At 58.5% G+C, this 16,401-nt stretch overlaps 2 protein-coding genes across 11 annotated transcripts; one reads left to right on the top strand and one right to left on the bottom strand.

The window, feature by feature from the left end:
* Positions 1-46: 46 nt before the first annotated feature.
* On the bottom strand, positions 47-3,961 carry LOC133231381 (uncharacterized). 6 transcript variants are annotated; one of them, XM_061389645.1, is made up of 9 exons: positions 3,700-3,961; positions 2,365-2,472; positions 2,187-2,258; positions 1,872-1,957; positions 1,525-1,776; positions 962-1,162; positions 637-870; positions 327-479; positions 47-190 (listed from the first exon to the last, which is right to left on the bottom strand). In XM_061389645.1, the coding sequence occupies exons 2-9, from the start codon at positions 2,445-2,447 to the stop codon at positions 132-134; spliced, it is 1,140 nt and encodes a 379-aa protein (XP_061245629.1). In that variant the 5' UTR covers positions 2,448-2,472; positions 3,700-3,961; the 3' UTR covers positions 47-131. The 6 variants fall into 6 exon arrangements, with proteins under 6 accessions (XP_061245629.1, XP_061245623.1, XP_061245624.1 ...); XM_061389639.1 differs by lacking the exon at positions 3,700-3,961 and adding an exon at positions 2,765-3,502; XM_061389640.1 differs by lacking the exon at positions 3,700-3,961 and adding an exon at positions 2,765-3,502 and having other exon boundaries at positions 733-870.
* A 253-nt stretch (positions 3,962-4,214) lies between these two features.
* On the top strand, positions 4,215-16,229 carry NEURL4 (neuralized E3 ubiquitin protein ligase 4). Of its 5 annotated transcripts, none has more exons than XM_061389591.1 (29): positions 4,215-4,680; positions 5,593-6,037; positions 6,233-6,298; positions 6,443-6,741; positions 6,914-7,025; positions 7,114-7,202; positions 7,953-8,025; positions 8,175-8,439; positions 8,658-8,839; positions 9,129-9,214; positions 9,337-9,499; positions 9,586-9,784; positions 9,875-9,951; positions 10,060-10,138; positions 10,450-10,619; positions 10,713-10,844; positions 11,275-11,420; positions 11,524-11,748; positions 11,846-11,944; positions 12,026-12,187; positions 12,383-12,547; positions 13,100-13,258; positions 13,610-13,789; positions 13,929-14,016; positions 14,109-14,216; positions 14,326-14,470; positions 14,621-14,733; positions 14,816-14,981; positions 15,537-16,229. In XM_061389591.1, the coding sequence occupies exons 1-29, from the start codon at positions 4,399-4,401 to the stop codon at positions 15,739-15,741; spliced, it is 4,680 nt and encodes a 1,559-aa protein (XP_061245575.1). In that variant the 5' UTR covers positions 4,215-4,398; the 3' UTR covers positions 15,742-16,229. The 5 variants fall into 5 exon arrangements, with proteins under 5 accessions (XP_061245575.1, XP_061245573.1, XP_061245572.1 ...); XM_061389589.1 differs by having other exon boundaries at positions 10,450-10,625; positions 10,716-10,844; XM_061389588.1 differs by having other exon boundaries at positions 10,450-10,625.
* The last annotated feature ends 172 nt before the right edge of the window (positions 16,230-16,401 follow it).

The raw sequence follows: 16,401 nt of genomic DNA, 5'->3' as shown, positions 1-16,401 counted from the left end.
CGACAGCTCAGGATCAGCCTGGGACCCCAATTCACAGCACCTAGACTCCTGCTCTTCTCTTTATTGTCTACCCCGATTGACCGAGGGTGGTGAGGGCAGGGAAAGTTGGCTCCCACCCCATCCCCAGCTGGCTACAGTTTCCATTGTTTGGTTTCCTCCTCCTGAGTCCACTGGAGCTGCAGGGTTTCATCTGGAAGAGGAGGGGCTAGGTTAGTGGCTTTCTTGCCACAGGCAGAAGATGTGGCCACGATCCCCAGACTCCCTAGAACCTACCCACTCAGCCCCTCGCGCTCCCCGGCCATCCCCTTGCCCCTGCTCAGGCTCACGTCTGTGCTGGTTTTGGTTTGGGAAGTTTGGGTGACTTCCAGGTTCCCTCTCTGAGCCTTCCATGCTTTGCCAGTTCAGCCCTTTGGATACCAGCCACTGACACCAGTCAGACATTGCTTGGGACCCACTATCTTTGGAGCACTGGGCAATACCTGGAGCAGGGTAGGTGGCAGAGAGGAATCAGGGAGGAGGCATGGGGGCAGCGGTGGTACCAAGCTGGGGGGCTGGTACCCATCCCTCTGAGCCTCCCTGGGTCCTCTCCATAAAATCCACATTGCACACAAGAATGTGGAAGGCCTCTCTCATCACCTTTACCGATCCGCTGGCCTGAAGGGAGTCGGGGGTTGGGAAGATGGGAGCTTGCCAAGAGCCAGGCCTGGTGAGATGGTGGCCTGGTGCCCTCACCAGGCTTCGATGATGTCACTATCACTTTCTGGGAGCTCTCGGTGGCCTGGAAATCCTGGGAGGAGCCTCCTGTGTGGTCCACCAGACGGACCTCAGTGCCCATGGGACTCTCAGTCACCCAGTTCAAGTTTGTGGAGCCTGCAAGCATCAGAGGACCAGGGTTGGCACACCCATCAGTCTATTGGTTCTTAGCCCTCCCGCTCCTGGGCTGACCCGGCTGAACTCTCACTGCTTTGCTGCTCATCTTCTGTGTCCTCCTCAAGCTCGGGGTGGGGCCAGCACCTTAGGTATCTTCCTTTGCTGTAATACTCCTTGCGCTGCAGACCAATTTCCTTCTCCAACACCACAGTGGTGGATGAAGTTGGGGACAGATTTATGAAGGCAGGGGAAGCTGAGGAATCACCCAAATCAGTCTGAGTCATAAGGACACCTAGAGAATACAGGGCACCAGCTTCATTGTGACCCCTGAGCAGCCATGAGAAGGTCAAGCTTCAGGTTCTCATCTCACTTCTATCCCCTCCTCCCATTTTAGAAAAACATCAGTGACCTTTCCACCCCCTCAGAGTTCTGTTGGGCTTTCTGTTCCTCCTTCCCAGCCAGCCTTCCTTGGGGCCTATCCTGATGGGGACCCTACCCCAGCTGCCCTCTGTCTACCTTGGGGACACCAGCCAGCACGACTTCCCTCTTAGGCAGCAGGGCCCTGGGCTGACACCCACTGAGGAAGACAAGCTATGGTGGAGAAGGTTCTGGACTACAATTCCCTTGGGTGTCTGGGGCCCCACCATAGCTAACCTTTGGCTTCTAGGATGTGGTTTCTGGCCACCAGGCCAATCTGGTCCTTGACTCCTCCAGTCATTCTTCCTGCCCCACCTCTTTCCACAGGCCTGGGCTCTGAGTCCAGCATTGCACCTCGACTGCCACTGCTCATACTCACGCTACCCACACTGCTGTTCTCGCTATTATCCAAGGGAGGGTTTTTCTGAGGTTTCAGGAACTTTCCTTCATTGTAGTGTGCCTTGCGGCGCTTTTCAAAATCATCGGATTCTGTGGGCCAGTGTCAGAGCATGGCTTTCCTGCCAGGCTCTCCACTGAGCTCTCACTCCACCTCCCCTTCCACTTAACCCCACCCCTCATCTCACGTGTCTTGGAAAAGCTGTCTGAAGACCCCGAGCTTCTGTTATCGCTGTACAGGACCTTGGGGCAGAAACTGTCCATTGCTGCAAACCTGAAGGGGAGGGAGACCAGTTAGGGGCACAGAGAGAACAAAAAATGGGAGTATGTGGTAGCTGGGGCCAAGCTGGCTGACTCCCCCACCTTGGCCTGAGTGAGTCCTGATCCAAATTGTAGTACCTCCCATTTGGAGAGCCAAAAAGCAGAGCTAGCTCAGACCCTAGTTCAGGGGTGGAGGGGGCAGGAGGCCACAGGTCCCTACTGACCTCTGGCAGGACTCTCACCTTTCTGCTAACTTCTCAGGAGTCATTGCATGAGAGGTACCGGCAAGCAGGTCTTCATCGCTGTCTTGGAGCCTGCAAGAGAGGGAGGAAGCAATGCCTCAGAGCAGGCAGCAGGCACTCCCCTCCTCTGAGTAGAGAAAAGAGTAGGAGCTGAAGGGCTAGAGCTGCAGACTCGCACCTGTGGAAGGGCGTGCTGGGCTCATCCACCTTCATAAAGCCATAGTTCTTGTCAGCAGGGTGGTAGGTCGCCAGGATATTCATTTCATCCCAGTGCTGAGACTTTCTCCTTCGGGTGAGGAAAGGATACAAAAGAAGGGCAGAGTACTCCCTCTTTCAGTTATTCAAAACATTTTCCGACCTGTAGGAGGCTGGGGTGGGGTCACACCTGACGATAATCACGTGCTATGTAATCAAGGATTTATCCTGTACCAGCCGCTCTCTCAAAGGCTAGGAACCTCGGATTTCCCACCCAATTACCCCCACTTACTCTCACTTTTAGTTCTTGAGACTCCACCCCCTTCCCCTGCCTTGGCTTCCTCCAGTGTCTGGAATCCCTTTCTTCCTCCCCGGCTCCTTACTTCTCCGCCCCGGGGGATTTGTGCACCATGATGGAGCTGCTGTTTTTTAGGATGCTCCGGGGACGGTCCTCACAGGGTCTGTCTTGGCGCGTGCAAGTTGACTCGGATAGCGTAATGTTTGCCGAGTTGTACACCCCAGACGCCCCGGACCCCGGGTTGAACGTCCCGGATACACTGGTTCCAGGGAAGTGGGGATTAAACCCGACAGGTTGTGTACGGGACCCAAAGCTGTGGCCCGCGACTTCCCCAGGATGCTGGTTGAGCCCGGAACCGAGGACTGCTGTCCCTCCGGAGGGCTGGCTAGAATCAAGACTGCGAATTATAGTTCCCCCATTGTGCGTGGGAGGCCCAGAACCGTGAAACATGGTTACTCCGGAGAGCAACCCGGCGCCTGACTCGACTCCTCCGATGCCTCCTGGCACCCCGCTGATACCCCCACCAGGGGATTCTCCATTGAGGCCGCCAGCAGCCCCCAGACTTTCCTGCTTCTCCATGGCCCCACTAGGGGGCCACTCTCAGCTACCTCGCCCCGCCTCCCTGCTCCACATAGCCCCGCCCCAGGCCCCGCCCCCACCGCGGCGGGAGGGGGACACTTGGGCCAGGTCTGGGTCCCCTCCCCCACCGCTCCCTGGAGCCGTGGGGGGCGGAATCAAAACTGTTTAGGGACCTCCGACTGGAAGCCTCTCAGGTTGCCCCTCCCTTTCTGTCCCACCCTAAAACCCTTCTTTGTCTCTGGGATTTGTTCCCGCCCTTCTCCCCCATCTCCACTCTCATCCGAATTATCCAATCATAGTCAGGTGTCCCGGACGCCTTGCCAGAAACTTAATTGTGACGTCACACACAGTCCAGTTGAAGCGTAGCGTCTGGGGAGTCTTGCTGGGGGGTTGTTGATAGCTCTGGGGGTGGCGGTCTTTGAGGACTGACAGCGTCGTTACCTGAAACTACCTGCCAGGGCTCCTTTGGACTCTTTATTCGTGGCTTTAAAACCTAAGTTTGGTTGAACTAGAGTTCAAGATGGGCTTGTCTAGAAACATCCGCGAACTCTTTTCGCCCCAAAAGCCAGCCCGTTCTGTTTCGGAGAAGTGGAGGGATTGCGACACTGTCGAAAGACATATCCGGTCTCAAGTGGTACGGGGTGTGACCCTCTTTATTTACAAAGCTACCTCTATGTGCTCAGGGCCCGCTCACACCGCTTCGCGGCGCGTGGAGCGAAGGAAAGACCCCGCCTCCTCTTGCCGTAAAGCGAATATTTCAAAGTGTTGCCTGTCCTCAACGAAGGCAGGGTCGTCGGTGTCGCAAAGTTGAAAGTGTTTGGGCACCACCCCCAAGTCGTAAAAGTGCCTGCGGCAGTCGTTTCTTCTACTGTCGCAAAAGCTCCCGGCCCGTTTTCGCCCCTCTGGAGCCACTCCGTCACCTCGCCCGTGCCGTAAAGCAAACCTGCCCGACTCTGTCGTCCTTTCTCTTCCCCCTGTAGTAGTCCTTAGTTCCCTACTCCGGGATGCTTTATTGCCCGGCACTGCCGTAAAGCATATCTGGCCCCAGCCCCCGAGTCCTATTCCCCCAGGGCGTCCGTGCACCGCGGTTGCCACGGTGCCGCCAAGCGCGGCTGTCGCGCGGCCCCGGTGTCAGCGGCGATGGCGGCGGGGTCGGGTGGGAATGGGGGCTCCGGGGGAGGCCCCGGGCCGGGGCCGGGTGGGGGTGGTGGCCCCGGCGGGAGCGGCCCAGGGCCGGGGTCCGGCGGGAGTCTGGGCAGCAGCGGGGAGCTGCATCCGCGCACCGGGCGCTTGGTGAGCTTGTCGGCCTGTGGGCGTACGGCGCGGCGGCAGCAGCCAGGCCAGGAGTTTAACCACGGGCTGGTGTTGAGTCGGGAACCCTTGCGCGATGGACGCGTCTTCACCGTCCGCATCGACCGCAAGGTGCGGAGCTGGGGCCGCGGAAGCGAGATGTGAAGGGTGGTGGGAGGGGACCAGAAGGCGATGCGGGAGGACAGCTAGGGTAGCCCACTACCGAGAGGGAACCGCTAGCCAGAACACTAGGTGATGAGCAGGAAGGGAGCATGAAGCGGAAACATTGTCACAAAGAGAAGGAGACAAGGAGAGCTTAAGTTTTGTCAAGATCCAGGAGCAGGGAAGGGACACGGGGCCCCACCCACTATAATGATTAGAGAACAATGCTCCTGGGATAATTTCTGGGAGACGGAGGATGGAGAGATGTCAGATATGTGATGGAAGAAGAGAGATAACCAAGAAAAGAACAACCATTGAAGAACAAAAGCACACCGAAGGGGACAGAAAGATGGGTGAGGAGAGATACTCAAAGCAAGAGATGTGTGTGCCTGTGCGGTGATGCGGCGGAAATGCCAGGTGCACAGAGGTAGAATTTGGGAGGAGAGTGAGTTTGAGTGCAGCCATAGCCTAGGAGAGAGGCCCAGAGAGAGAGAGCGAGCAATATACCAGCAAGTATGGAGAGCTGTGAATTTGGTTGAGGAGCCACAGAGACCAGAGCAGTTAGAGATGGCAGGAGCCTGGAGCCAGGGAATTTAGCCAGCTTGGTGAGCCAGCGTGGGAAGAGCATGGAATCATAGACAGCGTGCACCCAGAGTACAGAAGAGAGTTACTAAAGGAGAGCAAGTCTAATCATTCCCTGAGACCAGAGTCCAGAAAATACTTTGTGGGACTGGATCTCTGGATTGGGGATGCCTCGTATTTCAAGAGAGCAAAGCCCGGTTAGCTGTCTGAGAGGTGGGAAGAGGGGGACACAGTGGCCTGTGAAATGCGGGAGACCCATTCGTAGCCCACCCTGAGCCACTGTCCACCGCCCCATCACAGGTCAACTCCTGGAGTGGCTCCATTGAGATTGGGGTGACGGCACTGGACCCCAATGTGCTGGACTTCCCAAGCAGCGCTACAGGGCTGAAGGGGGGCTCGTGGGTAGTGTCGGGCTGCTCGGTGCTGAGGGATGGACGGTCTGTGCTGGAGGAGTATGGGCAGGACCTTGACCAGCTTGGCGAAGGGGACCGTGTGGGCGTGGAGCGCACGGCTGCCGGGGAGCTGCGGCTCTGGGTGAATGGGCGGGATTGCGGCGTGGCTGCCACGGGCCTTCCGGCTCGTGTCTGGGCCGTCGTGGACCTTTATGGCAAGTGCACCCAGATCACTGTGCTCCCCCCTGAGCCGGGCTTCAGCCCCCCTACTCCCAGCCCCACGCCTCCCCTTGAGCCTTCCGCCCCCGCTGAAGATTCTGCCTTGGCTGAACAAGGGACCTCTGGGGATGAAGGTGAGAATGCAGCTAGGGCAGTGGTGGGGGGACAGGGCAGAGGGAATGGCTGAAGGGATGGGGGCGGGGCAGGGCAATGACAAGTGAGGCTGGATGTGGGCTGGGAGAGCAGGGGCTAGTGGAGGGGTCTCTTGGCTGTGGTCCCTGCAGCAGGGGCTGAACCCTTATTCCCCTCCCATTCCACCTGGTCCCCAGCCTTCATGGTATCCCCAGCGCAGGCCCGACCGGAGACGTTTCCTAACAGCCTTGAGTCGCATAATGGTGAGGGTTCCTGGGAGGCCTGGGAAGGGGAGCGGGACATGAGGTGGACGGGGTGGGGACCTCAGGAGAGGGGTAGGGAGAGCATGGTGAGCCTGAGACTGAGAAGACTCATTTCCGCTTCCTTCCTGTGTCCCGCTGTTGCAGACTTTGCCGGCATGGAGCTCTCCGAGGTGGTGAGCAATGCCATCCTGTCTGCGTACAACGGGGGGCTCCTGAATGTGAACCTGAGCTCCCCCCCAGCAGGGGAAGCACCGGGGTCTAGCGGTGCTGCCACCTCGCCCATTGTCACCTCCAACGATGCTCTCCTTTTCCATGAGAAGTGTGGAACCCTCATCAAGCTCAGCAACAATAATAAGACCGCTGAGCGCCGCCGGCCCCTGGATGAATTCAACAACGGGGTTGTCATGACCAATCGCCCGCTCCGGGACAATGAGATGTTTGAGGTGTGCAAGGTGTTGGGGCCTGGCCAGCGTCTCACCCTCTGGGAACTAGAGATGGGGCTCGATCCCCAATGCTAGCAGAGGGTGGAGGTGGCCTAGGGAACTCAAAGGGTGGAGAGATTTTTTTCTCTGCGTTTATATTTCCCCTCTCCCTTCTACTGTCATTCCACCCAAGATCCGCATCGATAAGCTCGTAGATAAGTGGTCAGGCTCCATTGAGATTGGTGTCACCACCCACAATCCCAACAATCTGGAGTACCCAGCCACCATGACCAACCTGCAGTCAGGTACCAGCCCCTGGCATGGTGGGGGCGTGGCCTGTGGTCACCAAGCTGCAGGGAGCCCATACCCTAACCAAGGTGTCTGCTTTCCCAGGTACCATCATGATGAGCGGCTGTGGTATCCTGACCAATGGCAAGGGCACCCGCCGGGAGTACTGTGAATTCAGCCTGGATGAGCTGCAGGTGAGGGTGGACACAGCGCCGGCCTCTCTCCAGGGGCACCCCAGTATATACCGAGCAGTCCTGCCTGGGCCCCATACTCTCTGATGTGGAGGAAGGCCCTTTATGTTTTGTCTGAAGGTTCCTTCTGAGAAGGGCTTCCCTGGTGGGCTCAGATGGTAAAGAGTCTGCCTGCAAAGCAGGAGACCTGGGTTTGATCCCTGGTTTGGGAAGATCCCCTGGAGATGGAAATGGCTACCCGCTCCAGTATTCTGGCCTGGAGAATTCCATGAAGAGAGGAGCCTGGCAGGCTACAGTCCGTGGGGTCACAAAGAATTGGACACAAATGATTGACTTTCACTTTTCCTTCTGAGAAGGCAGGGCTGCCCAACTGTTAAGCACTCAGATTTTGCAGTCAGATGGGTTCCATTCTTCTTTCAGTTTGGCCTTTGGTGGTGGTGACCTGCGGCCAGAAGCTCATCTTTTTGGGTAGTTTTTTTTTTTTTTTTATTAATGTCTGAAAATGAGCCTGTTAGTATTATTGGATAGAGTGCCATGAAGGTTGAGTTGGTGTTGATAAGATAGTTTAACATAGTGCCTGACTTGCCTCGAACATTCGGAGTGGTCTGAGATGCATGGGAACCAGTTGGAGCTGTTCCCCTGTCGCATTGGTTGATGGGAAGGCTGGAGGACTACTCTGTTCTCAGTGTCCAAGACAAGTCTGGAGCCTAGCTGTCGAAAGATTCCAGGTTTTTATTTTTCTGCTTTGAATAGGAGGGTGATCACATTGGTCTCACGAGGAAGTCCAACTCTGCCCTACACTTCTTCATTAATGGCATTGATCAGGGTAAGGAGAAGCTCAGAGAGGGCGGCTGGGCCAGGGCTTTCACTGAGGGGGGTCTATCTCATTCTCCCTTTATTGATTCTTCTCCCCTCGTCCCATGCACAATGAGACGGCCGTCATTCCTCCATTCCCTGTGCCTTCCACCCCTGCAGGTGTGGCGACCCCCTTGACACCCCCAGTGGTGTACGGTGTGGTGGACTTGTATGGGATGGCCGTGAAGGTGACCATCGTCCACAATAACAACCACAGTGACCGCCTTCGCCGGAACAATGCCATCCTGCGGGCTCTGTCCCCTGAGGGTGCTCTCCGCCGGGCTGCTCCTACAACCCAGGCAGAACCTGAGCGCCTGCTCTTCCACCCCAACTGTGGGCAGAAGGCAGCCATCACCCACGAGGGACGCACTGCCCTGAGGCCCCAGTATGGCCCATGGGGTGGGGAGAAGCCTGCGGAGGGGCTATGAGGGGATTGGGGGAGGGGTGGGCAAATGGGAGGCCGTGGGAGTCTGGTCGGGGGGCCTCCTGGAGTGTGGACCGTGGGTGCTTGACCTGGGCAGTGGGTGTCACTGAGCGTTGCAGGGCTGAGCTTTGGGGCACTGTGTGTGGCGGGATCTGAGTCCCCACTTGCCATCCCCTCAGTGCCACCGACGACTTCAATCATGGTGTGGTGCTGAGCAGCAGAGCCCTGCGGGATGGAGAGGTGTTCCAGGTGCGCATCGACAAGATGGTGGACAAGTGGGCTGGCTCCATTGAGATTGGCGTCACCACCCACAACCCTGCCTACCTCCAGTTGCCCTCCACCATGACCAACTTGCGCTCTGGTGAGCTCCCAGGAAGGGCAGGGCCAGGATAAGATGCTAGGGGGGAAACCATCCCTGTTTTCCAGACCCTCTTTCACTTGTCACGTTTGTGATGACACATTCGGTGCCTGAGGCATGCCACGTGGATAGGGCCTGTGGTTGGTGTGAGAACTGCAGAATTTTCTTGCTCTGCCCTGAGAAGAAAAGGCAGGCTGGACTGGTAGCTTCCGGAAGTAACTGGGGGACTACTGTGTAAAGGAAAGAAGTCTTGGCTTCCTCTTCATGGCTTTTACCACTCGTTGTCCACTAGGGACCTGGATGATGACAGGGAATGGGGTGATGCACAACGGGACGACCATCTTGGACGAATACGGGCACAACCTGGACCGACTCAAGGTGGGAGACTGGGGGGACTGGCACCTGTCGGTAGCGGGGAGGCAGGCCAGGTGGAGCTGCTGAAGGACCAGCCCAGGCAGGAACTCGGCCTGACTCCTCACTCCAGCCCCCCTTCTTCCAAGGCAGGGGACACGGTGGGCGTTGTGCGGCGGGAGGACGGGACTCTCCACTTCTTCGTCAATGGCATGACTCAGGGTCCCGCTGCCTGGAATGTGCCCCCAGGAGTCTATGCTGTAGTGGATCTCTATGGCCAGGCGGCCCAGGCCACCATTGTGGACGACGTGGGTGAGGGCCGAGCTGGGCAGGGCCTGGGGTGGCCTTGGGAGGCCTCAGAGATGACTGTAGGCCTAAAGGGTGATGTCCATTTGCAGAGGTGCCCCAAGTCCCTGAACCACTCCCTGAGGGGAACAACCAGGTGTCTCCAAGCTCCCCATCGTCTGGGGCCGGGGGCTCGGACCTCCGCTTCCACCAGCTGCATGGCAGCAATGCGGTCATCACCAACGGGGGCCGTACTGCGCTCCGCCACAATTGCCGCAGCGAGTTCAACGATGCCATTGTCATCTCCAACCGGTCAGTGTCTGGACTTTTATGTCCCTACTTCCCTACTGCTCAGCATCAGCCACCCAAGTGGGGCCTGTCTGACGGCCATTCTCCTAGCAGAGCCCTGAGAGATGGCGAGCTGTTTGAAATCGTCATTCAGAAGATGGTGGACCGCTGGTCAGGCTCCATTGAGGCTGGTGAGGGGCGTGTGTGTGTGTGTGTGTGTGTACGTATACATGTGCTGGGGAGGTGCTGGCTGCCAGAGGCTGGGGACTCGGCTCTGACCCACCCCTGCCTCCTTCTAGGAGTGACCGCTATTCGGCCGGAGGACCTTGAATTCCCCAACACTATGACAGACATTGACTATGACACATGGATGCTGAGGTTGGGCTGTCTGCTTTGGCAGCCAGCTTGGTGGAGCTGGCCGGGATGAGGGAAGCAGGGTTTGGGGCCTATGGTAGGTGTAGACCATGACAGACCTAGGTGGTCTGGCTGTTCCCTCCCCGTAGACCCTTAGGGTAGCTTCTGCTTTTGCCTGGGGGGTTTCCAGGGTGCAGGAGACAAGATTGAGTCTCACACCCCAGGTTAACATCACAGTCCAAGGCCCTGGACGATTCCGACAAGCAGAGATGGGGCAGAGGCCTGTGTGGGGAGGAAGCTGGGAGGCCGATCTACCCGTTCTGTTATCCCTGCAGTGGCACAGCCATCATGCAAGATGGGAACACCATGCGCAACAACTACGGGTGTGATCTTGACGCGCTGGGCACTGGCGCCCGCATCGGTATGATGCGCACGGCCAAGGGCGACCTGCACTACTTCATCAATGGCCAGGACCAAGGCGCTGCGTGCTCAGGCTTGCCTCCCGGTAAAGGTGACTATTCTGTGGCTTTCGACCTGCCACCTTCGGCCCAGTCCATCCCAGGCTACTGGGCTGCTGACGCCTTCTGTTCTTACTCAGAAGTGTATGCAGTAGTGGATCTGTACGGCCAGTGCGTCCAAGTGTCCATCACCAATGCCACTGGCCCCATGGACAACAGCCTGGCGACCAGCAACTCCGCCACTGAGAAGTCGTTCCCCCTGCACTCCCCAGGTTTAGCTGGCAGAGAGGGAGGATGGCAGGGAGGGAGCGGGGAAGGGCTCTGTCTGCCTGTGGTGGGTCTGAGGGGTGCAGCCTCCAGGTCAGGCAAGCTGTTTAGACAGGCTGGCTGCAGCAGTGGTAGACCAAGGGGAAGGGGGAGGGCTCAGCCCCTGGTGGGGAGCAGCCAAGAAGAGGGGAGGAAGTTCCACCTGGACACAGGGCCTGGATGCTTCCCTGCCACCAAAGGGCTGGGACACCATCGCTGGGCATGGCAGGTTTGGGACTGAGTCCTGCTGTGGTGAAAGAGGTATCAAAGTTCTTGAGGGAAGACCGGAGGTGGGACCATCATGTCGACTTCCTGCTGCATCTGAAAGCCTCGCCCTGTCCTCTCTGAAGCTTGCTGCCCCAATCCTCCCCCTCCTCTGGTCCTGTCTTCCCACAGTGGCTGGTGTGGCCCACCGATTCCACAGCATCTGTGGCAAGAACATTGCTCTGGAGGAAGACGGCACCAGGGCAGTGCGAGCAGCCGGCTACGCCCATGGCCTCGTCTTCAGCACCAAGGAGCTCAAGAGTGAGGAAATCTTCGAGGTGGGCTGTGGCAATGTAACCCAGGGGGCCACCAAACCTCCATGGAAGGGCCGGCCTGCTTCCCATCCTCCTGCAGTGCGCTGAGGGTTCCTCTGTCTCCCAGGTGAAGGTGGAGGAGCTGGATGAGAAGTGGGCCGGCTCCCTCCGCCTAGGGCTGACCACGCTAGCGCCTGGGGACATGGGGCCCGGCGCAGGTGGGGGCCCGGGACTGCCTCCCTCCCTGCCAGAGCTCCGGACAAAGACCACCTGGATGGTGTCCAGCTGTGAAGTGAGGCGCGACGGGCAACTCCAGAGGATGAACTATGGCCGGAACCTGGAGAGGCTGGGGGTGAGGCAGCTGACCCCGGGGCCGCAGGTGGGCCTGGGAGTGGGGGCAGCGGGGAGAGGTGGGCTGAGCCCTTGTCCTTGCCATGCCTTGGCCCTAGGTGGGAAGCCGTGTGGGCATTCGCCGAGGGGCAGACGACACAATGCACATCCTGGTAGATGGAGAGGATATGGGTCCTGCAGCCACCGGCATTGCCAAGGTAGACCCCAGACCTTCCATGGACCTGGAGGAGGATCAAGGTCCTCTGCTAATTTCTAACTTCTGGTCTGTGTGCCCACAGAGTGTGTGGGCTGTGTTGGATCTATATGGGCCAGTGCGGAGTGTCTCTATTGTCAGTTCCACCCGTCTGGATGAGCCAGAAGGCACTCAGCCTCCTTCCCCCAGCTCAGACACTGGCAGTGAGGGTGAGGAGGACGACGAAGGCGAGGAGCATGGCCTGGAAGTAAGAGGTGGCAGCAGGAACCACTGGGCTCAGGGATGGACTGTTGGTGGGCCATCAGCCACCAGGTCATTTTCGGATTCCCTGATCTAGTCCTGGATGGCCAGAGGCTTATTGGCAGGCTCTATGTCCATCCTGGTGGGGTGGCTTCGGTTTTGAGTCGGCACTCCCAGCAGCTCAGTCTCTCCTCCTTACCAGGGCCAGAACCAAGTGGCCATTATGCCCACAGCCCTTGAGTTCCTGGAGAACCATGGGAAGAATATTCTCTTGTCCAATGGGAACCGTACAGCCACACGAGTGGCCAGCTACAACCAGGGCATAGTTGTCATCAACCAGCCCCTGGTGCCCCAGCTGCTGGTCCAGGTGAGCTACACCTCCTTATCCCCAGCTCCTCTTGCTCCAGGTGACCCAGGGCCAACTCTCCTGTAGAAAGGCTTTTTTTCCCCAAGTGGAGGGTGAAGTGGAAGGCATGCATGCCCCTTAGCTTTCTGGGTGTTTGCTCATATCCTGTGGTGGGAGTTGTAGATCAGTTTCCAGGAAGTACCCACCTGAGGGCTGTGATGAAGGAAACAGTGTGGAAGGGCTTGGGGAGGCCAGGAAGGCTCCTGATCCTGTATGTGGGAATGGGGCATGCTTTCCAGGGGAGGGGGCATTATGCTGCGAAGATGTCAGTTAGGCAGGTGAAGGAAATCCCCAGGGACAAGAATCCTTTATAGCAAGACCAAGGCTGAAACAGGGAAGGACACAAACAAATTGGCCATTTCGGGTCCCTCCAGGTATCAGAACGGGCTGCATCCCAGGCTGCACTCTGGGGTGCCGTCTTCTCTCCCTGGCAGGGGTGAGGAGCCCGGTCCTGCTGGATGGGGGACCTCTTCACAGGAGGCTATGATTGTGAAGCAGTTGCCTTCTCCCCAGGTGCGGATAGACTTCCTGAACCGGCAGTGGACATCTTCCCTTGTCCTGGGAGTCATCACCTGCCCACCGGAGAGGCTCAACTTCCCTGCTTCTGCCTGTGCCCTCAAACGGGCAGCCTGGCTGTTGCGGGGCCGAGGGGTCTTCCACAATGGCCTCAAGGTGGGTGGGGAGCAGGGAGAGGGCCCTGCCTCTCAGAGGGAGTGGCTGGCTGAGGGAGAAGAGGGGCCCCGAGCCCTGGAGGTAGGAGCACAGGTGTATAGTGGCCCTGTAGCAGGTGGGCAGAGCTGTGAGTGCCATTACCTGGACAGTCTCAGGCTCACTGCCTCCTCTGACATCCCTGCCATTGAGAGTGTCACAAGGGGGGAAAGGGAAGGTGGACTTTAGGTAACTGAAGCAGTGGGCAAGGGTAGAGGCAAAACCCAGGGACTTGCAAAGCTTAGTGAAGGGCGGCGGTGGCTGCTGCCAGTGGGGAGTTTGATCTCCCTGAAGACAATAGATCTTTCCTCCTAGATCTGTGAGAAATTTGGGCCGAATCTGGACACATGTCCAGAAGGCACCATCCTGGGACTGCGGCTGGACAGCTCTGGGGGGCTGCACCTCCATATCAACGGGATGGACCAGGGGGTGGCTGTGCCAGATGTCCCCCAGCCATGCCATGCGCTCGTGGACCTCTATGGGCAGTGTGAGCAGGTGAGTGGCCGTGGGAGGAGAGGAGTGGTACCTGGGAGGCTGGGCGGTCCCAGGAAAGGGGAAGCCAGTAGTTCATGGAAGGGATCAGCAGGCCCTGGGGGCTGGTCACACCCTGACTGACCACCCCTCTTCTCTGCAGGTGACAATCGTGAGCCCTGAACCAGGGGCTGCCAGTGGGAAAAGTGCTGGAACCCAAGGGGACATGGAGAAAGCTGACATGGTGGATGGTGAGCCAGCCCAAGGGGCCAGGGCCCACCTCACCCTGACTTTGTACTTCTGGCTCCAGCCCCTGTGACATGGGCCCACTCTGCTCCCTCAGGTATCAAGGAGAGTGTGTGCTGGGGCCCACCGCCCACCACTAGCCCCCTCAAAAGCTGCGAGTATCACGCCCTTTGCTCCCGTTTCCAGGAACTGCTGCTGCTTCCTGGTGAGTCCCCAGTCACCCAGAACCTCCCTTATTCCCGGCCCAGCTCTGGGCTGTGGCTGAGCCCCAGGGTGGGGGCCATGCCACAAAGTCTGCTGCTCACTCTCCACAGAGGACTATTTCATGCCTCCGCCGAAGCGTAGCCTGTGCTACTGTGAGTCTTGCCGAAAACTTAGAGGAGATGAGGCCCACAGGCGCCGAGGGGAGCCCCCCCGTGAATATGCTCTGCCCTTTGGTTGGTGCAGGTTCAACCTCAGGTATGTAGAAGGAAGGATTATGCGCCTCCCGCACTATCCTTTACCCACCCTGAGAAAAGGTCCTGAGAGGGTGTGTAGAAAACAAAACTTCTTGTCTGGGGAATGACCTTGGGGAGCCAGTAACCTTTGTCCTGTCTGTCCACCTGCTAGGGTGAACCCCCGCCTGGAGGCTGGGACACTAACCAAGAAGTGGCACATGGCCTACCATGGAAGCAATGTGGCGGCTGTCCGGAGGGTGCTGGACCGAGGGGAGCTGGGGGCAGGTACGTAGCGCCAGCGGACGCAGGGCAGGTGGGCCTGTGGGTGGTAGGAGGGCCACCCTGACCCAGCTCTTCTCCCTCGCAGGCACTGCTTCCATCCTGAGCTGCCGGCCCTTGAAGGGAGAGCCTGGGACAGGGTTTGAGGAGCCTGGAGAGAACTGTGCGCCTCCCCGGGAGGAGCAGCCCCCTCCAGTGCTGCTTTCCCCCTCCCTCCAATATGCTGGGGCTGAGACCCTGGCATCCAAAGTGCAGTGAGTACACGGGAGGGGCCCCAGGGCCACATGGGTCTCCATGATTCCCTCCTGTCCACCTTGTCTCCCTAGTGCCTCAGTCGCCAGCCAGCCCTTCATTCACAGTCTTTGTACAAGTGCCATTTATTTTGTTCTATCACAAAGAACAAAGAAGGGAACCCTGGTCACATGGAACTTATGTCCTCTCTTGCTCTAGAATGTTTATCCATAGTTATTTAGTATTTTTAAAGGTGACAAGTACTATGGAAGCGAAAAGTAGAGCAGAGTGAAGTGGATCAGGAGTGTGGTTGGAGCACACAAGATAGGGTAGTCCAGGTAGATATCACTAAGAAGGTGAATCTGAGCAAAGACTTGGGCAGGATGGAGTCAGTCAAGCAGGCATTGGGAGGAATACCATTTCAGGTAGAGATGAGGCTGCAGCCAAGCCCCTATAAGGAAGGAGTGACTACCAGGAACAGCAGGGCCTGTTGCTAATTGAGGTGGTTGCAGGTGCCAAGGGGCAGAGGTACTGGGGCCAGAGGCCTCACTGCCCTATTTCTGCTTGTTACGTGACAGATTCCGGGACCCCAAATCCCAGCGGACGCACCAGGCCCAGGTGGCGTTCCAGGTGTGTGTGCGCCCTGGCTCCTACACCCCGGGACCCCCTTCAGCGGCCCTCAGAGAGCCTCCCGATCCTCACTTCAGCCCAGCCGAACTTGAGTGGGTGACCAAGGAGAAAGGGGCCACGCTCCTCTATGCCCTGCTGGTACGGGTGGAGTGAGGGGCGAGGCCGCACCACTACAAGCACAGTTGGGCCTCGGCCCGTGGACTCGGAATGATGACTGCCTCCAGGTCATTCCAGCGCCCCGCGACATGCATGGTGCTCAGCCTGGCAGATGCACAGGAGCGTGTGGGCAGGCTCTCAGACTAGCTGGGAAGCGGAGCTTGGCTCCGTGCCCCGGCTGGAAGGGGACGTCCCTCCCTCCGAGGTGAGGGCGCAGCGGGGAGCCTGGCCGCAGACCCCGGGAAACCCTCTCCATGCACTGATCTGGGGAGCATGACTCCCCGCGACTCCTCCCCCATACACTTAATTTATTTCCGTTTCTGTTCCCTGGTTACTGTGAATCCCAGAGGCGTCTCCCCGTGCCCCAACGAAGCTGCTGTTCCGGCCCGGGCGGGAGTGGGGAAGGCGGGGGCCGGGGCTCGGGCCTCTGTACAGTTGTTACTGACTCTGATTTCTAAGGAGCCAATAAACGCAGTCGAAGAGCAGCCGCCTCGGCCCCTCTTTCGCGTGCCTCTCGCCCGCAGGAGGAGCCCCGGCCCCGCCAACTTCAGGGGCTCCGCCCGCTGGACAGGCCGGGTTGGGGAGTCTCGTGGGGCATATAGGGGGGGTTTGGACGCCACGGGCACCCGTCACCGGCACTTCCGTCTGCGCCGCTCC

This window comes from Bos javanicus, chromosome 19, assembly GCF_032452875.1.
Source record: "Bos javanicus breed banteng chromosome 19, ARS-OSU_banteng_1.0, whole genome shotgun sequence".
NCBI lineage: Eukaryota > Metazoa > Chordata > Mammalia > Artiodactyla > Bovidae > Bos > Bos javanicus.
Note: the sequence above shows the minus strand (reverse complement) of the source record. Positions and strands in the feature narration are given on the sequence as shown.